Source organism: Pieris brassicae, chromosome 5 (assembly GCF_905147105.1).
Source record: "Pieris brassicae chromosome 5, ilPieBrab1.1, whole genome shotgun sequence".
NCBI classification, from domain to species: domain Eukaryota; kingdom Metazoa; phylum Arthropoda; class Insecta; order Lepidoptera; family Pieridae; genus Pieris; species Pieris brassicae.
Window position 1 is genome coordinate 7,722,675 of NC_059669.1, and position 24,645 is coordinate 7,747,319.

Consider the following 24,645-nt stretch of genomic DNA (forward strand, 5'->3'; position numbering starts at 1 on the left):
AGTAAATTTATATCGACATATTTATTAAAGTCTCAGCATAATGGCCACTTTTGGTTATAAAAGCCTTTAATATGTTTAACTACGAATCAATGGATATACGCACTGTTTCCAAGGGAAATTTCGTATCTGCTTGCTCCAAAGATTATTTAAGAGACTCAATGTCGCCATGTCGTTTAGAGCAGGCCATGTCGTCTAAAACTGATTATAATTTGAAGTCGAAAGGGTTCAAGTCTTGGCTAGATGAGGGCCAGTCTTCAGCTCTTATAAAAATTTTAAAAATTTTAATATACAATTAACAAAAATTACCATCTCGTTAGACATTTAATCACTGATGCCACATATAAAAAATATGTGTAAACATTTGTCGCAAAAAAATGTTAAAAAGCCTTTTAAATTTTTAGGATATAGCTTTTACAATTATATGTTTACAAATCCTACCTCAAACTAAAAATAGCTTATTGTTTGGTTGCCTTTGTGAAAATATAGAGCGCTTTCGTAGTTTCATAAAAATTATTACATATTTTTCGAAATTAACCAGTATACTAATAGCGTGATGATCTTCCTCGTAATTATTAATAATATATAATAATATATAATATATATATAATATATATAATATATGATAATTCCTCGTAACATATCAATAATATTTATATAAAAACCCGTAGTTCTATTAGCGCTTTTAACCAAAGAAATGAACTCGTTAATACAAATAACTTTAAACTAATTCCCTTTTATTTCTATGCACACGAATCGTTTGTGATAGTCTAGTGTTAAATTTCGACTACCATATTTACAAACCTGAAAATATGGCTGCCATATAAGTCTTAACTTATCCAACTATACAAATCGGGTGTTTGTTATTGCCATTTGTGTATATATTATGTGCCAATATATAGGTTTCTTTTCTATGATAGAATAGGTACTAGAATAAGAACAAGATACTTAACAGAAAGGTTCAAACATAAGATTGTCAGGTCCCAAACCTCTTACCCTTTTCCCAAGGCCTCATAAAACAGAATGTGCTGTCGGATAATTTACTTTGCCGAGCTCATTACGTCAACGAAGTGGACAGGCTAATGCACCTTGAGCCTATAATTTAATTATCTGCGGAGACAAATACGAATTAATGACGTACCTGCCTCCGTTAGCTTAAATGCTGATGAATTTTTCTCGCAAACCTTGTTAAACGGAGACAAATTAAATTTATATTGAGTATCTGAGCTAATTTATTGTAAACATTAAGCAGTGTTCATGTAATCGTAGAATAAATGAATTTTGCAAGTTCGTTTTCTTTATATGAGTTTTTTAAATCACTCAAACTAGATAAAGTTTCAATATTTCGATCAAATCGCGTAAAATAACTAGGTAATACATATCCCAATATTCGTTAATACGTAATTCCTAATTATGTAAGTTTTAAAGCTTTTGTCATGTTAAGGGATTATAGATATCCCTAACTACATTGAGGAATATACTTTTATGAAACATGTCCAATAAAAATTATAAATTATAAAAAAATGTCCTTCTTTAACTTTTCAAACTTAGCGACGTCGCTTAGAAAAAATACGAACTTTAGCAAATAGACTGCATTGAAGCAAATGGAAACTTTTTAAATAGCACTAACGACGGATGAATATAAAGTTTCAAAACTGGGACACCCACACAGCCTACATTCAGCCAAGCTCAATTATTATACTTAAATTGTAATTAGTGACTTACCATTGTCGAGGCCGTAATTCTCGTCATTAAAACTCCATAACTATGTTTTAATTTAACTATGTTATATTTGTGGTTTATTATTTATGAAATTTTCCATTCATATAATTGATATTTTCTTCGTTGTAGTATATATATATATGTCGTGTATACGACACGACTAATTTAATTAATATAATTCAAACTTAAATACAAATTTAAATTACATGTTTTTAAGTATGATACTTATTTTTAAATTTAAAAACAAACATTCTGTGTTATGACTAAAATAATGACTTTCTTTCATATAAAAGAAACATTTTGAATTTGATTGGTCGGTGACTTTTATTAATGAACAGTTTGTTTCATTGCCAACATTACCGGGGTCTTAAAAAAAGATAAAATATTTTTTTTTTATAAATGACTTTAATTTCCAATTTACATGGAATAGCTTAGATATTAAAAATTATTTATTTACATTTTTAATCAGATGCTTAGTTCGTAGAAATTACATAATATACATAGTTTGATTATATTGACACAGTAGACAAACGTTTTGTTGAAACAAACATAACATTGAACGATGTTACTCACAGATAAAGAATAATTTTGCTGTCAATTGTCATTAATTACTTAAATATACCTTAAACAACATATTTTGTGCAGAAACTAGATAATACATTCACAACTTACGTAGTATTTTTACAACCTATATCACATTTCATTTTTTTATCTATATGACATTACAACACCATTTATATTATGTGTCTTATAAGTTAGGATAAATTATAGTGTGTACATTTTGTAATTAATACCGATTATACTAAACTTCAATAATGATAACTTATAAAAAATAAATGAACAATTTGTAAAAAAATAAAACTTATATAATTTGCATGTGAAACTTTCTTAAGTTTTCAAGTGATAAGTTCTACAATTTTTTTTCGGAAAACGCTAACAAGTTTTATTTACAAATATAACTCAGGAAACACAGTCAATGAGATAGAAATTATTAATACAATAAAATATACTAATCTCAAGTGAACACTTAAATTAAGTGAATACATTCATATTACATTTAATTTTGTAATTACAATATTATTGAGTTTGTATCTTAATATTGTCAAGCGTTATTTACAATTAAGATATGTTATTTGAAGAGCCATTTAAATACAAAATGTATAAATATGAAATATGAGTATCAAGTTGTTATTTGAAAATCAAGAGACTATATAGTATTATTCCGAAACATCCAATATGTTCACACACTGCTGAGTTTAGAAAGCGAATAAATTTGTAGGCACTTTCGCCGTTTCAGTCTTTAATATGAAACAAAACTTTATTAATGTTCACACTGTCGTCTCTAAAGGGTCCGGAGATTGTCAACAAAAGCCATCCTTTAGGTCTGGGTAACCTAAATCAGGCAAAGCTTTCCTTGAACTTCTATTATCCGTTCGACTGCTTCTACCGCGGCCTAGACTTGCGTATCTTGTATCACTTAATTTTTCTCTTTGAGCTACTTCGTCATAATATCTAGCATCATTTAAACCTGCGCTATACTTTTGGCTGAGACTGTATTTGTCTATAGTAGCATATTTTTGTACAGTGGCGTATTGTTTTGCTGCTTCTGGTATGCCATTAGTTTTTGCTCGATCATATGGTTCTTCTACTTGTAATGCTCCATCAAGACGTGCTTTAAATTCTTTGTCCTTTTTTCTTCTTCGTTTGCATGCACAAAGTGCTATCGCTATTGCACATATTAGTAGGCCTACGCCGGCGACCGCCACGACGTATGGTGGAGGCAATGATATTCGGAACGAACAGTTGGAATCATCTTCGTCGTATCCAGATGGACAGTGAGCGCTTCCATCACACCACAGTGTGAGTGGAATGCAAGCATTTAGTTCAGGACAACTGCAAGGAAAAAAACTATATGTAAAAACATAATATTACTAAAACTAATATTTTATTTATTATTATAATTGATATGTGTGACAGTGTTAATTTGAAAAACATAATAACATAATTTTACGTATTTGTTTGACGGCAGTAAATTACCTTTTAATGATAATTTTTCGTATAGGTTTGTATCCAAGCACATTTAAAATCCTGTACGATTGTAGTAAAAAAAAACTAAAATGGAAAACTTACTGGTATCGGCAGTCGAGAAGAACTGAAGATGGCAAAATACTATTTTCTGGATCATTTTCTATAGAAGGCTTTTTCATAATCTCTATCCATTTAATTGAATAATCAGCTTGTTCATGTTGTAAGAAGTCTATAACAAAACTTCTTGCGTGTGGTTTCAGAGATGACTCTATAGAAGTTTGAGCTGAGTTCCACCCAGGTGAATAAAATTCCATCATGCTCGATGTATCGGGGCATATTTCCCTAAATCTACTTGTATCATATGCTTCATACAAAAACAATCTATTTGGTGTGAGGCATAACGATGAAGATTTATCGATTTCATATCCAGGAATCTTTAAGTACAGATATCGACCTTGCATTGGAGTAACTTCGTCCCCGCCTGGTTCAATAAGCCACGGTCTATGTACACAAGCTACTTCTGCTTTAACACTCTCTGATATCACATGCCTGTCACTGACTATTTCTGGTAAAAGCAATGTTTCTCTCCTATCAAACAGTCTTATTTCACCACTGCTTCCTCGAAGTCGTCTTTCTCCCCAGCCAGTAGAACAAACAGTCTCATCCCCTGGTCCAGTTGGTATAAACTTATATTCACCTTCAAAACTAAAATCGTCATAATCTTCAGTGATGTTCATCATAGTAACAGTGAAATTGACTTCTATCACGGGAGCTGTTAATGTATGAATGTGTAGAGGTTCAGAGCGGTTTGTACAAAGGCAATCTCTTTTTATGGGGACTCCCTCCCATGGGTATTCAGTGATAATTATCTGCGCGAGGCCTTCACCTCCTATTGTCCTCTTGAGAGGTCTATTGCATATCCAACGGCTGGTTCTCGAGTCTTTATGAGTGCTACAATGCTTATTGCCAAAATTGTTGTTATTAAAAATTAACTGAACCCTCTCGCCGTATTTTGCTTCGAACCTAAAAAAATATTTGGTATAAGTTTAAAGTATAGCATAACTTTTGTATGAAGCCTATTTAAACATAATTTAACACACTTTGTTGTGAAGTTTATATTACAGTACGTACCTAAAAACAACAAAGAACAAACAGGTTACAATTATCTTTTTACAAACAAAAATAAAAGTTTAGTAAACACCTCAATATACACGTAAGATTTTGAGCTCCACCGCGACCGTAATAAAATATCGCTCTCGGTGCTTGAAATCTTCCGGAGTACGTCTGGGCGGATTTAAAAACTCTATCACAGGCGGATTTTGAGTCCATCAATGGCTGCCCCTGTTCGCTAACGTCAACAAACTCGTAACGTAGAACAAATGATACAGGATACAGTGCTGATCCTTGGCGAAGTTCCTGAGAAAAACATTTGCATTAAAGAAGTCTGAAAGTTTGCAAGTTACTATTCTTCGTTTCGAGTAAATTGTGTTATAAGATGAATTCGTGTCACATTTTTATTTGATATTTATTATTCATGTCAAACCAAATTTTACAAATCATTGATATTATAAGTTCAAATGTATTATAAACCTTTGCAGTCCAGGGACTGCTTAAACAGGTTCTAATCATACTTTTTTCTGTATTCATATACTATAAAATATTATTGACAAAATATAAAATTTAATTGATTCATTATTTATTGTTTTATCGCTTAGAACTGCAAGTATTACAAGTTCAAATATTTAGTTAGCAAACTGTAAAGTCCTTACTCTTCCATACTTAATATTGAATAACAAAGTAGCTGCTAACTTGGATAACTTGTTCCAAACCATCGTTCTAATATTAACAGACTCACCTGCTCCTAAGAAATATCCCTCATGTGTCTTGAATATATATTTTCATTTATGAATCGCTTAATGAGTTCTTATGTGGACTAATAATACTAACGAATAATTAATATATATTCTTATTTAATTGAATTTAAGAAAATCAGTAATTGATGACACATTTCTTTAAATAACAATTTTGTGTGCATGTATCAGCCCCTCCGAGGAACCCCAGTAGTACCAATACCAACAAACCCAAAATGGCAATTAACTGTTATAATATTTTCCTACAGTAACGATAAAATCTTCCCAACCGCAATTAAAAATACTCATTAAAGCGTAGTAAAGATTTTCGAATTGGACCAAATTTATATAACATTTTAAAGTTAATGCGAAAACTAAAACCACAATTTAAGTGCCACAACTATTTGTTCGGCTTTGCACCAATTTTCTAGCGTTTTGCCGAACTATAATTTTCACGTTAAATTATTAAACTCTACGTACAATAATTAGTTACACCACAACGATTCGGTTAGACCTTTGTTAGGTATTTTAATAAAATTTTGCATATAACATGTTTAAATTGTTGATTTAAAATCTATATGGTGAATATGATGTACGGTAAGTATATTGGTGTAATTCATTTATTTTTGATCAAATTCTACAGGCGTACATTTTTACTGCTGACATTTAGTTTATGTCTATGGTCAACAACAGATCCGTGAAATGTTGTACATAAAAGGTGTAATTTTAATTTATTTAAATTGTTTTACCCCGAACATACCTACTCAGAGATACAGTCTTGAAAGCGTTTCGTTGTATCTGTGGATTGTTAGATTACTCATAGACAAGATATCTGAACTAGATATGGCTTATATCAGTCTAGTATTTCATAGTTTGTCATATTATTAGTGCAATTTTAAGTTCTCATGTCTGTCCTAATAAGTATTATATTGTCCTCATTTTAACATTTGTGATGTTTGAGAGGATAAATAAAAGTATACATAACGCAACGTACGACCTCAGGGATAATAGTCACATGCTAACAACTAGGGTAACACCGATCATACGTTTAATAATTGTTGTAATAACTATAAAACAAATATCGACAAAACAAAATTTAAATAACGCTCCGTAAATATGTAAAACAGTATAAAAGATGTCAAATAATACCTTTGTTAAAGATAAGGATATGAAAAGAAAAATAATGAGCTGTCTTTGATCGTAGAGACAGAACTTTGCAGGTCCCAAGAGGTTTGTAGTTGAACTACTTACTTATTGAAAATGTTTACAGTTGCAGTACTTGTCACGCAACCGTTTGAATCAGCGCACCCTCAATTGCTTGGCGTGTGTGCGATTTTAGACTAAAACTTCAGTTAAGCGAAAGCGATTTTATGTAATGGACGGAACATCTAAGAGTAAATACCTTTTTTATAGTAATCGTAATAACTTCAACAAGATTCGTCTTTCGCAACTGAACGAGAACGACAACTATGAAAGACGAAATAATTAGAGTTATATTTAAAAAAAAAAACTATAATTGGCATTTCTATTGTTGGATTATTTTGCAGACGATTGTCCGCTGCTTCCGATGTACAAAAAACAGGGTTTAAACATATCGGTTAAGGGTAAGGAAGAGATTGGAAGAGATGAAATTTTGCGTGTCTAATTTAACTTTGGAGTGGATTACCAAGCATCGTCTTATAAAGACGACTCTTCTTTATTTATTTTCAAATATTCTACCACTCCCGCTATTCTCAAAACCCCATCCTAATCCGCAGTAACAAGTAAGGCATCGTGAAGTGTACACGTGCCCGTTGCATTATTCACTATGGCGAGTGCAACGTGACTTATCTCCTGCGACTGTGAACTGACTGAATGAATGCATACTTATAGGCCTCAGTAACTGAGAGAATCACCGATGTATGCTCTGAATTTTCAAACACCACCTACGACATAAGTCATTTTTTTTCTTACAACGGATAATTTTTTTGACTTAAAATATTAATCAAAAATTTAAAATAAGCTCCACAATACAAAAGCATTTTATGAAAAAAATGTGCAAAGTCAGACTTATTCCAACAGCACTTCTGCAAATTTGTACAATTTATTCAGAATTAACATTTTCCTGTCTCTTTATTTATTTATTCAAAGAGAAACTCATTGCTAATTGTACTTTCGTCACCGAGGAATGTAGTTGAAAGGAATGTAGTTTTATTGTACTTAAGTATGCTTAATATTCCATGAATAATAGCAGATAAAAGTTCATTAAAATTTACTTTTATAACTCTGAAATTTGCATAGAGTATAATAATGTTTTGTCTTAAATGAGCTGTAAAAATTACGTTTCCGCTGTTCTAGCTTAAAAAATAAGTAGTTCTAGTTATATTAAGGTATTGTAACACAGACAGTTACACAAGCAGTGGTGCTACAACGTTTTAGGTCTGGACCTCAGATTTCTCTATCTGATTCGTGATGATTTGCTTTTTCTAATAGGTAAAAAGGTGATAAGCTCTGCGCTTGACTCACGACATCAACGTTTTCCGCATGTACGAGTGAGTTTACGCCTAAAAAGACAGAAATTCCATTGTTGCGCAGCCGGGGTTCGAACCTACAACCCCAAGGATGAGAGTCGCACGCTGGTAGCACTAGGCCAACACGGCTCGTGTTTGTCTACAAACAAGTAAATAAAAGTAAAGATGTGCCCTGCTGTTTTAAAGCCATAATTCGGTCGTAGCCCATCAACTGTTGATAAACTACCTAGATATTGTGAGATCGCATTCAATTAAACTTTTAAGCTACAATATAAATAAAAATAGAAAATAAGCAAGTAAAAAAATGTGTGCATGAACTAATGACCACACGTATCCTCGCATCGCATCGCACACTCTTCTTTATGACACTATTATTCGAATTATTAACTTTATAGAAATTGGTTAAATAAAGTTAAATTAGATAAAGTTGAACAAAAGGCTTTTATTATCATAGAATATAAATAATGATGAATATTTCATTTTACCTTATTACTACTAAGATTATTACAGAATTTCATTAACTGTAATATAATTATTACTATCATTGTTATCGTTATTATATATTTTTGTTATTAATGACTTCGAATCAACCGTGGTAGGGTCCAGAAAAAGATGGCACGTAACAGAAAAATGTGACGCCTAACCCAAAAATGTTGCGGTATTTTTATCCAACGTCGATAAAAAAGTTTCATTCAAAAAATTTACATCACTTTCTGTGTGTCCTTACTATTGTAATACACAATTAATTAATAATATTATGTATTAATACAATAATATTAACGTATTAATATATTTTCTCATTGTAATGTTTTTAATACGAAATAAATCTTAAGCCGTATAAAGGTATGGATTACGTATATAATATCATAGCAGGAATATTATAACAAAGCACTTCCAATGGTTGTCACGTAGCAGACGTAGAATATGTTTGGACGATTTGTCGTATGTCGTATTGTTGATATATCTCTAAACGTGTGCAAGCAATTTCATACAATGTGATAGGATTGCAGACTATGCAGGATTGTATGGATTTATGGAGTTTTTCTTAGCTAATTACAAAGAATTATTTACCCCGTTAAAATTTATATCTTTAAGATTACTCGTGGAGGAAGGAAGGTGATATACCAACAAACTAAAAAAATAAACATTTTAACTAACACAAAACTCTTTTGCATTATGGTACTTTAACAAGTCCCAAGCCCGTAATTAATGAATAAAACATTCTCTCAATTCGTTTTTACGCTACTTTAGCGAATATGTATATATGTATCATTTAAATGTATGCAATACTGACAGTACAGTTGGATATATCTAAAATACATAGAGAAAAACTAACGAGCCACTGGTAAAACAACGTAATAGATTGCAATCTTGTCTGTGAAAAGCGTTGTATGGACTACCAGCCCTGTTTGTGCGTTACATTTTTCAACGCAATTGCTATTCATACAGGAAACGCTATGCATTCCTGAGTTACCCGAAACTAAGGCGGTATATCTAATGAATGAAGCCAACAATAGCTTCTTTAGATATTCAAAAGACTACATATCATATATTTCCATATTTACAATGATAAAACGATATTGCAATATGACGTTTAGTTTATGTTGTATTACATATTCTTCTAATCTCTGCCATCAGTTATTGTTTAGCTGAAAGCGAACCACATACTGTTCCAATGCTATGATATGATAATGAAATAATTATACGTTTTAATAGTAGGTGCATATAAATAAAAATTTCGTCACTTAATTTCGATAGTGAGAGTATTAAATTAACAATTTTAAAGAAATAATGAGATGTAATCCCTTGTAATCCCTGTGAAATTTCATAATTTATAACTAGAGCGTAACTTATCAATTTCGGAATCAACAAAACCGACAATTAATTATAAATTCTCGCAAATTAATTAAATTCAAGCATGTGTTACATTAATTGTAGCCCACACGTCTGGTTGACGTACTATCAGCACACACGGTATTGAAATAGAAACTGCTGACTCCTTACCTATCTAAACATTTTTATCAGTATAATTTAATACGCTATAATCTTGTCAATGTTGCTATAAGTAAATCATGTCTTTAATAGTTAAATTAAAACAAAAAATCCTAATGCATTATGTTTGTGCACACACGCGCTGATGTTAAATGATACAGCTGCCCATGGAAACTCACATTGCCAGAAGCATTTTAAGAATTTCTTTTGTGTGCCTTTTTAGAGCGACTATAAATAACTGACGATAGAATCATAAAATAAAACTATCTTGACACTTTCCAGATTCCAGATCCTACGTTGATTGATTATAATAATGAGTTGTTAATCAGAAAATTCGAAACTGGGGACATTTGTTTGAAACCGGCTCCTGCAAAACTAGCTGAAATGTATAGTTCGTTTTGTAACTGCAAAATTTGTTCTTACACATACCTAAAGAGTTATATATGTATAAATTTAAGTTATTGTATATGTTATTGAGTTGGTCTCATCTTGCGCTATCTTATATGATTTTTTTTTTAATTTTACCTAGCCTAAGGTAAACGATAAACCCGCCCGATACCATTCTAGATATTTAATTATGATTTTGTTTACTGTACAGGTGTTAAAAAAATAATGTATTATATACAAAACCGAAAAAAATAACAAAAGCCAAATATAAACAGTAAAAATATCAATAAAGTTAACGCAGAAGTGTATTCCTCTTGCCTCTACAAGACATAAATGAATAGAAAAAGAAATTAATTATGTAATAGTAGAAACTTCTGGTAAACGACGTGCTGACGGTACGTAATTTATATAGTGAATGTTGCCGCAAATGCATCTTGTGTGTTTACGATTCTAATGTCCTAGTTCTCAATGGATTTGATGAGATTCTGATAAGATTTACTGATCTGATTTGAAGTTTATTGTGCCTGTACTTTGAAACTGTACCAAAATATATAGGATACATTTTAACAATTTATAAAACAATTGAATATTATAGTTTAATATTTAGGAACTTATATACTTCAGAAAGTTTTTCTCTTTCTCTAACACTTTAAAGTGGTCCAAATTTAAGATATCTTATCTTTTTATTGAAAGTACTATATCGACGTCTTAGTTGTTAGATACTAGCAAAAAATATATTTAGAGAAGAAATAAATCAATTATTATACCTACTGACAGTACTATATCGATGTCTTGGTTGTTAGATACTAGCAATAAATATCGATACAAGAAATAAATCAATTATAATACCTACTGATAGTACAAAACATTACATTTTTCATTTTTTTAAATAACAGATTAGTTTATTAATGATTTCGATGGATTTATACGCATCTATATTGTAGAATCATTAATGTCCCGCAGATAATAACTGCTGCAACCACTTGAATTGTTGAATAATATAAATAATGTGATAAATTTGCGTGTATGATGTTCAAGACGTTTTGGTACTACGACGTAGTGTTATCGCATCACGCGGAAGCTACACAATGATATTACGTAGCATGTGCAGGAAAATATGGTGAATATTAAATCTTATTAAAGTGTCTTTTTCTTTTGACAACACATTGTTTTGTCACCAAAATATTTTTAGATAGTGTTAAAGTTTGACCTTCTACTAGAAAAAAAATGGAATCTGCTTAATTATATAACTAATTAGCATCTTTAGTCTTATAATATTTTATTTATTTATAATTATTTAATATTTAACTATATTTTTTTATTAAACTATATAAAAATTAAAGCGCAATTTATAAACGTATCATTTCTTACGTAAGATTTAAAATTGGCTTTATAAATAAAATCTCACAAAGCGAACCTGTAATATTGTAAGTGCTGGTCCAGAAGTGATGTAACTCTCAGATGGTGCGCAAGGTCTGGTTGCTCTCGTGGCGTTCGAGAGAAGGGCATGGTCACATAGTCGTGGAGATTCTTCGCGACAAAACGATCCCAGCAGCAACTTCTTGTCGGTCATATCCAACTAAATAGAAAAAATATTATTTTAAGTTTGAATTTGTATTTTTATAAATTTATTATTACAAACTAAAAACCGAAAATCGGAAGTTTAATTATGATTACTATTTAAATAATAGTTTTACCACAGAATTGAGTTCAGTTATATATTCGGTTTTAATGGAATAAATGTAATATTTTAGTCTTGGTGCATTTGCAAAGTGACACAAGGATGCCATGGACAAAACCTTATATAGGGTGGCTATGGTACGTTTAAGGTGCAAAATTATAACCGTCGTACAATAAAATATTATACACATAAAAGAAATGGCTTTGTTTATCCAAATCATAATTTAATTTACACACCCCGACGCTTATTCGATATTGTTAATATAAAAAAGATGTAAAATCTTCAAGTTTGTTTTACAACTTCACGTAAGATAAACGTAAAAGAGAAGTACGAGGGGAAGTAAAACGTATATACGTACCAAGGAGAAAGCTTCAAAATAAAATCGTAACAGTTAGTACAAAAATATAATAATTGTATTTATGTATATTTATATATTAACCATTATACAATACGTATATTTTAACCACCATATTAACAACACCACTATATACACCAATATAGACAATATTAGGACGTATAAGAAAAAACTCGGATCACTAAGCGGAAATTATTCCTATGTGTTAGTCATAATAGTGCAGTGGTGCTCTAACCCCATCTGGGTCATAGTTCAGATTGCATCCGCATCTTTGAGAATTTTTATTTTTATATAGACAAGCGATCTAGCCTCTGTGCGGGATACATATCGTATTTTTGGGGTTCATTCAAGTTTCCTCGCCATGTTAGCCTCTACCGTAGGAGCAAATATTGATTGCTTACAATGAAACACCCATTAGTGGACAGCCGTGATTCATACGCGCGTTTAAGAGTAACAATCGCACGAATATGCACTGCCACTGCTCTATATACTACGCATAAATAATAAATGAATTTTTGAAAAACCAGCAACGTACTCGCGACCCCTTTGGCATGAGAGTCTCCAAAGGCGGAGGCGTCACTTATCATCAGATGAGCGTCTTGCCCGCTTGTCTATGTTGGATAAAAAAACAATATCTTTATAAGTGACTTTTTCAGAAAATAATTGTCTGGAAGAAACTGATTTTAGTAGTAAGACCCGTATTTAATTTTAATTATCTTTTTCTTTCGTGTTATTGTGATGTAAATAAAGTGTTATTATTATGATTATATTTAAGGTTACTTATACTTACAATGCTAAAGCAATGTACATTGTACAATCAATACAAAAACTACTGCCTAATGATAGATTGATTCTATTTGAGAACACGATTTTCCTTTTTCGTAATGCAAAACACGTAAGCTAAAATAGGTAAGTTGATTTCATGTTATTACGCAAGGGAAATCAAAACATTTATATCTTTTTGTTAGATACTATTACTTGCAATGAAATATTCCTAATACTCAACGTTCAATTATAGTGTATAAACACACGTTTCATGTAACGTCAGCCACGGCTTAATTATACGTATCGATTGATTTAAATAAGTAGAGTTTGTACTGTAGTAATATCGATTTAGATTTAATCTAGCCAGTAATAACCGTATCCAGCGTTTTCATTGTGGAACTTAATCCCTGTTACATATTGCTACAATGAATAACCCAGTTCTGGAAACCTAGGGATTCATACTGACAGCGGAACATGGAAACATTAAAATAACCTATTTCTGTTGACTTTGTCTTTTTAGACAGGTCTCAAGTAGTTTTTTAAAGTAGCACAATATAGCCCAATATCAGTAGGAATGTATTTATTGATGCACACATAGACAGAGAGTCCATTGGTGCACAGCTCGGGATCGCCCTCAGGTAAAAATGTCGCCAGTTGATGCCAGGCTAACATTGTTATTTAATATAGGCATATTACTTCAAAAAGAATGTGTAGTAACTTATAAAAGCTTTTAATCACTACCAAATCATATAATTTTCGCTAAGGCTAGAATAAATCATAATTTTCAAAAAAAACTAACGGCATAAATAGATAAATTGTGTGTTTATGGCATCCATCTGTAACGAAATCAGTTCGCTGCTAGTTGCTATTCAAAAATGAACTTCACAACTCAGGTATTTCTTGACACAGAAAACTTTTGATTAAAGTGCTAACAAAAACTTGTGCTCATCCGAACTGAATGCAATAGGAATGTCGAGTGAATGAAAACACCGCACTGCAGAGCAAGTAGGAAAGTGTTCAGACACATTAAAGAAAATTAATGTTTGGCTCCAACGTCAAGTATAGGTAGTTGGCAAAGTGCTACGAGAAACTAGACATTTTTATCGAGTGCGTAGCGTACAGCCGAATGTAGTAGTATCAATAAAAAAAAGCTAATACCACCGACCTTGTACATTTGTTATAATGTGCCGAGCACTGAAACCTTTATTTCTTAGCCAAAACTTAGCCCTAACTTAAGTACAGCTTAAATCGCAAGGAAACGTAATTAATATTTAACAATATTATACTTATTAACGCGAACCCGTGAAACATTTTTGTAACATTCTAATGTTTCTTATGTAAGGGCTAATTGTATTGACGCAGAACTGGAACACCTATCCTCCGTACTTGTTAAAAACTGTATAACGGCAGAGTAGTCTGGTCACCGCGTTGCGCTAAGCGCGTACGCTTATTGCGTAACTAACATGCCTTTAGATCTGATACAAAATCCCAATTTTTGGGGATCAAACACCCCGTTCCCTGGCAATATTTTTCTTAAACGTCAGAGTTAATAGCCAATATTGTTGCAAAGGTGGAGTGCCAACAACTACTACGTAAACATAATTTTATTTAGAATGTTCGCGTATTAAAATTCGATTGCTAGATTTATAACAGGATATTAAAACTCACTCTTGTTGTATTTTTTATCAGATCCAATATGGAATTAAATTAGAATATATCTGAAGTATAAGAAGATATAGTTCCAGTTTCGATCAGTACTTTAATTTTATCCCGTAATAAGGTATATAGATATAACCTACTTTTCTATCGAGGTCGGCATCTGGAGCCGCCCCATCCCAAATGGTTAGTTGTGAAGAGCAATCCTTTTGTTGGTCAAAGCCAGCCGGCTCCGTTCCCGCCGCGTGGTACTTCACAAACGAAACCCACACAACTTCGTTAGGACGACCCTGTAAGAGCACTTTTGTTATTTGCTAAGAAAAACGTTAACAGAACAATACACTTAAAACGTCTTACAATAAAAGTAACAATGGACCATCGTTAACAATTTATAGAAAAAAAATATAATTCAACTGTTTTATAAAGCACATGATTGAAAAAGTTGGTTGAAAAAATATAAATAATAAAATGAAGACCGTTCTTTCTTTTCATAACCTGTTTGACAATTGACATTACTAATGTTGATGTTTGACTATTGAGAGATCAATAATTGTTAATTTGAATAAAGAATAGTAGTAGTGCAAAATGGGCAACAGACAGTTGCACAGTTTTCGTGACAGAACTTTTCAAAAACTTGCCAGATTTTTTAAAATCAATTACGATAAGCCATTAACAGTAGAAAATAAATATAAAAAGTAAATGTTACTTATTACGGCTAAATTATAAAATGTTATATGGGACCGCATATGGTTCGAAAGGTATAATTCAAACATGTAATGTACGGTTAAGATATTCAAAAAATGTGTTGTAATTTTTTTTTTGGTTACGATCTATATCTCAAAAGGTCTCTGCGGCTTCAGTACGTTTGGAATAGCAAAATAGAAATCATAAATAGGCAACGTTAAATATAAAATTTGCAACTGCTCACTCTCAATCACTCAATCATCAAATGTTTTAAGGTTCATAATAATTCAAAACATCTAGAGCAGATAAATCAAGATATATTGTGGAGATCTCGGATTAAAATAAGCCAAGAAACAAAATACGATGTCTGTTTGAGAAAGGTAATTCTGGCTCGCATTACTCTGAATGGGTACTATTCATCTTAAGACTTGGATTATACCGTATTAAAAACGAGAATTTACATACAAAATGCTGTATTTTAAGGGTCCCTTCTCGGTTTTATCGTTGTTCACTTGTTTTTTTAAACAAAATTGCGATGAAGTTATTGCAAATAAATCAGGTTCAGATCTTTTATATTTAATTCTCAAACACTCGATTTCCTTACATTGAATTTCCATATAATATATGTAGCGTATTATAAGTAACTGCGGTATAGCGTATTGTTTATGTTGGTAGACTTATTTATTAATTATAAGTTAGTGTATAGCCAAAACACAGCATACAATTTCAATACATTAGAAATTGTTTTGCATGAATGATTTGATATAGTGTCACATGAACCAGTAATAGTTTTAACCGCAAATTGATAACTAATGTTAAATTATTCCATTTATTTATATCAATTCATTATAAAATAATTCGTTGATTAGTTTTAATTAAATATGATTGTGTTTGTATATTGCCGAATTCTTTGTCGCTGACAACGGCATAAAATGTATTTTATTTCGATTTAATTTAATTTTCTACAGTCTGTGAATAGTGTTATTCGATAATTAATTATAGATTCACCTTTTCGAAATCAATAGTCATATAAGTAATATAATATATCATTCATATTTATTTTTCAGTTGTGCAGTTACTTTTTAGAGAATCAGCGAAATAGCAAATACGATTATATAGCATAAGTTTCACATTGAAACTGTAATATATAATAATAAATAGCACAATTATATCGCTTAACTGAAATAATAAAGAAACTAATTTAAAATCATTAATAAAATCGCTTCATAAAGATCTACCTAATTATTCGATTAAAGTAATCAACCATTTTTTTGTATCAATAACAATAAATAAAAAGTAGGCATTTCTCAATACTGTGAAATTCAAAAATAGAATTAACCTGAAAGTAGTAAACGCAGGAGGTATTAGGAGGCAGGGAGTGTCGTGGATTACGTAGCACGCCACTCGTCCTGTCAGAGGAGCGTAGAACGAACCGGCAGCGCCCATCCGTGCCCACGTACGAGTGGGAATCTTTGTCCACGTACAACACCTGTCGGCGATTTGATTCTGTTACTAACGTGATATCGAATGTATGTCCAAAACTTTTATATAAGATGATAGGAATGATCATGAAACAATGTCTTTACTTAAAACCTTTGAAAATTTAAAGGAATGAACATTCAAATGTCAACTATGTCAACATTTATGACTATGACAAGAATTAGTTTTAGAATTATAAACAGAAATATATATTACGTGGATGTATTGACCAGTTAATTTACTCATTGACTGATGTTATTTATATAAATAAAAAAAACACGATTGATTTTATTCTGTACAATTTTTTATTACATATAAAAGTGTTGTTTCTACTAAAACTCTTGTATTTTAAATGCTTTCATAACTTACCTGTACTTCAAGTTCAAATCCTGGCAAGTAGCTTAATGGTACAGGATGAAATGGATTATCATACGGCGATGTATGGAACTCGAGCAGCATATTTGAACTTCTGCTGATGATATCTGGTACAGCATCGCCACCACAAAGTCGCACCAGTACTGGCGAATCTCTTGTTGGTCCATCCCAAACCGTCAGGTAGTCTTGGACTACGTTGCATTGGTCCCAGATTCTATTAACATTCATTAGGAATCACATACTAGGTTTAAACAGTATTAGTACGTAATAAAATTATACATATTGCAAATGTCCTACCAAATTTCAGTGAGCTCTGTTAGGCCATCTTGTCATGGTTGAACAAGAAACATTCATATATATTTAAAAAGTATAAAATAACGAAATTTAACCTTTTCAATAATTTTTGAGTCAAAAGTCTCAACAATTTATAAAAAAAAACAACAAAAAAAAGTTATCCTTTAACCAATGCGTGACTATCCAAATATATTATATTATTACAATAAATACATTTAAAGAAACTTGTTCTTCACTTTTAAAAATAAATCCAAGAAATTATATTTTAAGCTAATGCATTAATGAAGTCGTTTTAACTGAATGACGGCGGTAGTTAAGCCAATGTTATTGTAATTAGGGTAAAAGCTAGATGGTACTTACTTTAGTACGCGTTGACTCCTATCGTACTTCACTATTTGGTCTTTGATATGTATTTTATGACTATTCGTTTGCCTCACTGCCAATAGGACATGTTTGTCTGCTGGTAACTGAAAAATACATTCTTATTAGATTCACTATAAAATCAGTCTAAGGCATTTTTCCTGATATTATATAAAATAAACTTATTATCTTTGTCTACATAACCATCTTAATTTATTTATAATCACAGGACAACATTCGAAATAATAGGCCTTCATAGGTATCCTCTGTAGATTAGATAAATAAAGTTGGTGGCTAAAATAATAAATGACTAATACAAGTAAGCGCTCCAATACATCAATCCTGACCCAACTCCTCATACGGACTCGCCTGTCTACCACATTACCACCAAATATATCATATTTCGACTATACAACGCGCAGTGGCGATGAGAGCTTGGAGAAACTGTTACCAAAACATAGAAAACAAAAGAACACGTGGTCATTCACCTTCCAGATGGACATATCAAGTGAAAGACTCGTCGTCCTCAAAACTGTAATAAAAGAGGCACTGGACAAAAACCGGTGGAAATAGATTTTCCGCTCCAAACGTTTCTTTACTGACGATGCTACAGACTCAGACATGGGCTATCTATTAAAGAAAGAAAGAATGCAAGTAATAGGTACTAAAAAATCACGACTCTAAATCAAAAAGCGAAACATTTTAAGTCGAAAAAGCGGAGTACTTACTCCTTTTTATATACTCACTGGAGTATATAAAAAAGGTAGAACGAAATGACGTTACAAATCTTAATTCGCTTTAAGATATGTATTTTCCTACCGAGGACTGGTGAAATGTTTGCATTAAATATTAAAACAGCCCCAACCATACGCATTTATTTTTGTACTTGTAAAACAATGATTATCTGTGTAAAACTTCAGCTGTCACTCCAGGCATAGTTAAAAATCAACGTTGACCTAATTTAGCGTACAAACATCAACCCCAAACCTCTGTACATGATATAAACGTTATCAAATAGTTACTAGAACATGGTGACGTACCAACATCTTTCTTTTTGTATGCTTGTAAGATTAAGAAACGTTATCTGTGCCCAGAAAAAGTAAATTGTGTCACCTGTGACCGAAACATCTATTGCAAGTTGAATATGCTTATGTCACAAATTCTCGTACATTCATAATGCGAATCTCATACCAAGCCCGGGTGTAAATTTTAAATTAAATATTAATACAAACAGCCACATCAACCACACGAGCGATTGTCGGGCCTCCGCTCCTTCTGAATTCGTAAACGGTTCAAACCTACGCGTACGGATTATTTCGCTTTTGTTTTTTATTGAGTCAATTATATGTCCACGGTTATTTATGGCGGGGTAAATTCGTTTTGTCATGAAATAACATTAACAGAATGGTTTTAGTTAATACATTTTAGTGATACGTGATGTTTCTATATTTTTATTCCTATTCATATACATATATGAATAGTAAAAAATATAAAATTAATAGTTAATTAATAAATTTTTGTTATTTAATCACTTTAAATAATATTGTCAAGAATTGTTTGTAAACTTATTATTTACAAACATAAACTTAACTTAGATAATTAATCATAACAGATAAAAAATAAAGTAGTGAATGTATAAAAAATATCAATATTTTTATTAATTTATTCTATTCGTATATTACCCGGGTAGGCCCAGACCACTCATCACTTCCTACGCTTCATTCACTTTTATGACATTCACCATGCACGCTTATCGGTTATGGAAACTTTTAACTTGTACTTTCTCTAGTACCTCCTGGATTTTATCCAGGTTTATCCAACAAGGCCTATCTAACCCGACCTCACTATCCCCGGTTACCTGATATATCCCAGTTATAAGCCGCTCATATAAATGTATTATAATGAAAATGTTTAGAAGGTTTTTCATCAAATATTATCTTAAGTAATTGTTATTCTACATTTCATTAGTAACTTTATAGTTCAGTGAATACAAATATTACACCTCCGAATATTATATAACATCGTTACGTTAGTAATCAGCAAACTAATTTAATAACATGTACATACAAACTTTGCGAACCGCGTATCTTCTCAATATCTAATTTATTATGAGTAAATAAGCTTATGTGCTTCATGATCTGTATTGAATCGGAATTCGTATCGAAGTTTCTTATGATATAAAAGGTATGATACACTGCGTTTTCATGGGAGATCCAAGAAATTTTTATTATACAGTGTTATGACTCTTTAATAAAAAAAAGTCGTGGGGCAGACGTCAGGCCTTATTTTGGCTTAACATGACTACCGACTAAATGATTTTTCCGGTAATCGAATCCAAAGCTGCGGATTACACACCATGAACTCTCTTAATTACATCATGCTGGCTAATCTTATTGTAAAAGTAACTTTAAATATATATAAGACAAGTTAGTATGACGGCAAATAGTATAACAAAATAAGAATCCATCGCCTTTATTCACGTCGATTATATACCGAACAATCATCTTGATAGTAATACCATACAATGAATTTAATTCCCTATGGGACAATGGAATTGATAGAAGTTTCGTTTTTTATAGAAGCATAACTTTGTCTCACCTTAGTATGCTCGATGCGATAGGTGCACGTCGCGTTCCTCGGGTACACTCCAGGGAAGTTAGGAGACTGTATCCTGCATGCTCTTAGGTCGCAGTCACTCAGTATGCGGTCGCAGTACGTTCCAGGTACCCCCTCCCCCCTCCAAGCCCCCACCGTCGTGTTACCGAAGCGGAGTCTAGCGTCGCTCCGTCTTAGAAACTTGTAAGCCAACTTGAAGTCGAAATTGTATCCAACACCCTAGAAATGCCGTAATTAGAATAATTTCAATCGTCATGTCATTGTGTCTATCTACCAGCTCAATAGGCTTAGTTTATACGTTCGAGGTGTAATGACAAGATATTATCTGAAATATATAAGGTTTCTTCAATGTCTTTTGCAGTCTAAAACGTAAGGTACTTAAAAGCTGCATTGTTATGAATGTAATCGATTTGTGTTTATATTAGTTAGAAATGTGTATTACTCGCAATCCAAAGATAATTATGTAAGTAACGCCTCCATAGTGAGTGAAATAAAGAGCTTGAATTTTTATTATAAAACCCGTTTCTACGACCGGTCCAATACCCAAAAAAAACAAATGCTTATTGTTGTGAAGTACACAAACCAAGGAAAACACCCAGTGGTGGGTAGCCTTACTTATTTAGCATACCTCAGGCTATTTTTTAAATATTTTGATACAAAAATTATGGCATTTAGTTTATTAAATAAATATCAATTTGTGGTTAATTTTCGCTTTAAAATATACGTAATTATTTCGTTGAATAACAATATCAACCCTTGTAAAGATAATGAAATTAAGGTATATTAATATTTAAACATTAATTTCATACTCAATCCGAAACAGATTATCCGAACAATTCAGGATTTCATACAATTATCCCTAGTACTGTTCGAAATGACGAAATTTAATCAGTGGAAATATTTGAAACCTCCGAAGGATTTAAAGGGGTCCTAAAATTAAATCGCCATTAACATTATCAAGTAATTGTATTTGTCTCGCTTGTTAGGGCTGGAATATAGAATCTTAGTTATTTAAAACCTATAAGTGTTAATAAATTCGTCGGCGTTAGAGCCGGTTAGAGAGAGAAAAATGATTTTATATTAAATCAATTGTTACATAAATATATATATATAACCAGTGGTAGTCTTCAAATAAAAGAAGTTTAAATTCGTTTCTTCTAAATACATCTTGAGTAGTCTTTATCCATTGGCTTAAGCGACACTTATCTCTGAGGCCATACGTTCGAACATCGTGAGAAAACCAGCACGAATTAGATCCAAATAACGTGCCTATTAATATTTAAAAAAAACAGATAAGTATTGTGAAACCAATACCAAGGGTTGTAGCGCCGGTTTTATTAAAAAAATACTTAGAGAATTTAAATTATATAAACCGTTATGCTTCCGTTTTGCTAGGTATAATAAAGGAAATTACCTGTAATAGTCAATTTCCATCACAAATCCCTACAATTTTATAGAATTAATAGCAACAGATTAGCTTACCCTTGGGTGTTCCTTATAATCTCTTAATTAATTGATCGTTACACATAGTAGCTAAAATGAGATAAAGGGGACCAGTGAACCGGTAAAATTAGGCTGATGTGAAATATGAGTCAAGTCAGTGGTACAGTATGGTTAAATCAGTTGTGGCGTTCTGTGTACTGTAAGCATCAAGTAAAAAACCCCTCAATCAAAGAAAATAATTTTTTTTGGTTTTACATACAAATATAGAGTATTAATGTAAATATATAATATCTTACAATAATAAAAAATAAAAATTGGTGAACAGAAAACTAAAATTAAAGTAAGAGTGTCTGTGACACCTTTAGTGCTGACAGCATTTCTTGGCTGTATTCGATATTTATTGGTTGAGAGTGGAAAACACCAGCTCGGTCACCGGTACTATCTACCAAGCGTATACCGTAGCGTAAGCACTCAGGAGAAAAAAACCCAAAGAAACTTTTTGGAAAAAAGGATGTATAGTTAAAAGAGAAAGTACTGTAGGATTTCGTGTCTTGTGGGCAGCTAGTCTCTTCGATTTGGCATATTAAAGTAATTATTAAACTTTAGGTACTTGATGAAATCAGTCTTCAGTATTTTATCAAATTATTATGATAGTACTAATTAACAGATCTTTGTCAACTCATTTTCATTGACATCTTAAATTAAGAAAAGACATTAGTTACAGCTTATAAGATCGACAAAATTAATGTACTTCATTACGGAAAGACAAAAGTTAAGATTAAAAAATAGATAATCTGAGTGCATTTGTAAATAAGTGAACATACTCAAATGTTAATGATCTATGTAAACAAAGTGGCTTCATATAAAGTGTTCATATAACATCGGCCTACTGTCCTCATTATCCTGTATTACAAGCGTGAGCACTGTTAGTTACGTCATGTCATTGAAACAAGGGGTTGCTTAGTAAGCCCTTAATGAAGATAAATACCGTTGTTCATTTATATGGATTAACTTTGCAATGTGCTGAAACTGTTAATTAACGTTTCGTGTCGAAGCTAAAATGTATGAAAGGATCACCGGTAACACGCTACTTCTAGATCAGTACAAACAATAGCAGCCCGTATGTATGTCTAGTTAAAAGCTTCAAACATTGACTATTTCATTTAGGCAAATATAATTGGGTGAAATTAAAGTATCGTGTGTGCGCAAGTAGTTAGTACAACATAGTTATGTAGGTTTGGAATAAATTAATTGAACCCGCAACCCGTTCGACCCTGAACAAATTGGTGATTGTTCAATAGTTTCAAATAGTTTGATATTCTCGTTAAGCGTAAATTTGGTAAATTAAATTTAAACAAAATGCTAAATTTATTTTATTAAATACTTCAAAAAGGAAATATCTTAAATATTACTAAACTGAACAAATTTTGATTAACTAATTAACTCTGTATAGTCTTTTGTTAACATAGCTTTTACACATTTAAAGAAAACACCTTTTTACCTTTTTTATTAATTATGTAAAATAATTATGAGGTTATAATAATACATAGCTTCAATCCGGTAAAAAAGTGTTTTTTTTAACTAATTAACTTAACAATTCAGACTTTCCCTTTTTGACACACATATTGTTCAATTTTAACAAAATCACATACGGGCAACCTTCTTTTTTGTAGTGTAAATAGATACCATACATGTCCTTTCATACCAATTTATTAACAATATTATCTTATTTTTACATTAAACCAACATTACCTGTTGGCTCAATCGGTCCAGTCTCAGTGTCATATTGATGGAGTTTGATTCACTGAAATACACTGTATATCCCCAAGCTGAACCACACCACTGTCCCGTAGGCGGTGATGGGCTGCTCTCCACAATTGTCATATGCCCATCTGGACAGCCATCCGACGTGAACGACACGAATTTACCCACCGTGAACGTGTCGAATGTTAGCTGAAAAAATACCTTCTTATTACGGAAAGGATGTTACAAATTGGACAGCTAAGTGATTTTTCCTATTGTATATAGATGGAACAGTTATCGTATGGTTCTATAGGAAAGAAGTTACAATAATTCTTTCTGTAGAAATATCGTCTTGTACTAATAATTATTCTCTTTTTGGGTCTCCGTAGTGAGGCTATGGAATTCTTAATAGGAATAGGCTATGGACTATTAATTACTTTTACATTACATTACATGATTACATTAAATTCAAACCCTTCTGTGTGTTCCAACACGAAACAAAATTATTTCACTGTTTGAGAGCATTAAATCTAGAAAATTAAAAGCATTTATAATTAAATCAATATTATAGCTTTGAATATGTTACCCTGATAACAAAACAAGAAATAAATAATATTGGTAGTTTTAAGCCTGGATGATATGTCGAGCAGTTTCCTTTTTTTATACGTGTTGGGGATTTAGGTTTGATAGAATTAATCCCGTGTGAGT

At 31.7% G+C, this 24,645-nt stretch overlaps 1 protein-coding gene across 1 annotated transcript in view; it reads right to left on the bottom strand.

Annotated features, from left to right (window-relative positions):
• Positions 1-2,869: 2,869 nt before the first annotated feature.
• LOC123710453 overlaps positions 2,870-24,645 on the bottom strand; it is a 58,284-nt gene continuing 36,508 nt past the window's right edge. Inside the window, exons 4-13 of the mRNA XM_045662335.1 lie at positions 23,947-24,147; positions 20,734-20,970; positions 18,136-18,242; positions 17,476-17,695; positions 16,967-17,116; positions 15,087-15,233; positions 11,904-12,065; positions 4,949-5,163; positions 3,850-4,770; positions 2,870-3,612 (exon numbers count right to left, since the gene is read on the bottom strand). Coding sequence (XP_045518291.1) covers positions 3,081-3,612; positions 3,850-4,770; positions 4,949-5,163; positions 11,904-12,065; positions 15,087-15,233; positions 16,967-17,116; positions 17,476-17,695; positions 18,136-18,242; positions 20,734-20,970; positions 23,947-24,147 — 2,892 coding nt within the window. The 3' untranslated portion in view covers positions 2,870-3,080. The remainder of the gene's footprint in view (positions 3,613-3,849; positions 4,771-4,948; positions 5,164-11,903; positions 12,066-15,086; positions 15,234-16,966; positions 17,117-17,475; positions 17,696-18,135; positions 18,243-20,733; positions 20,971-23,946; positions 24,148-24,645) is intronic.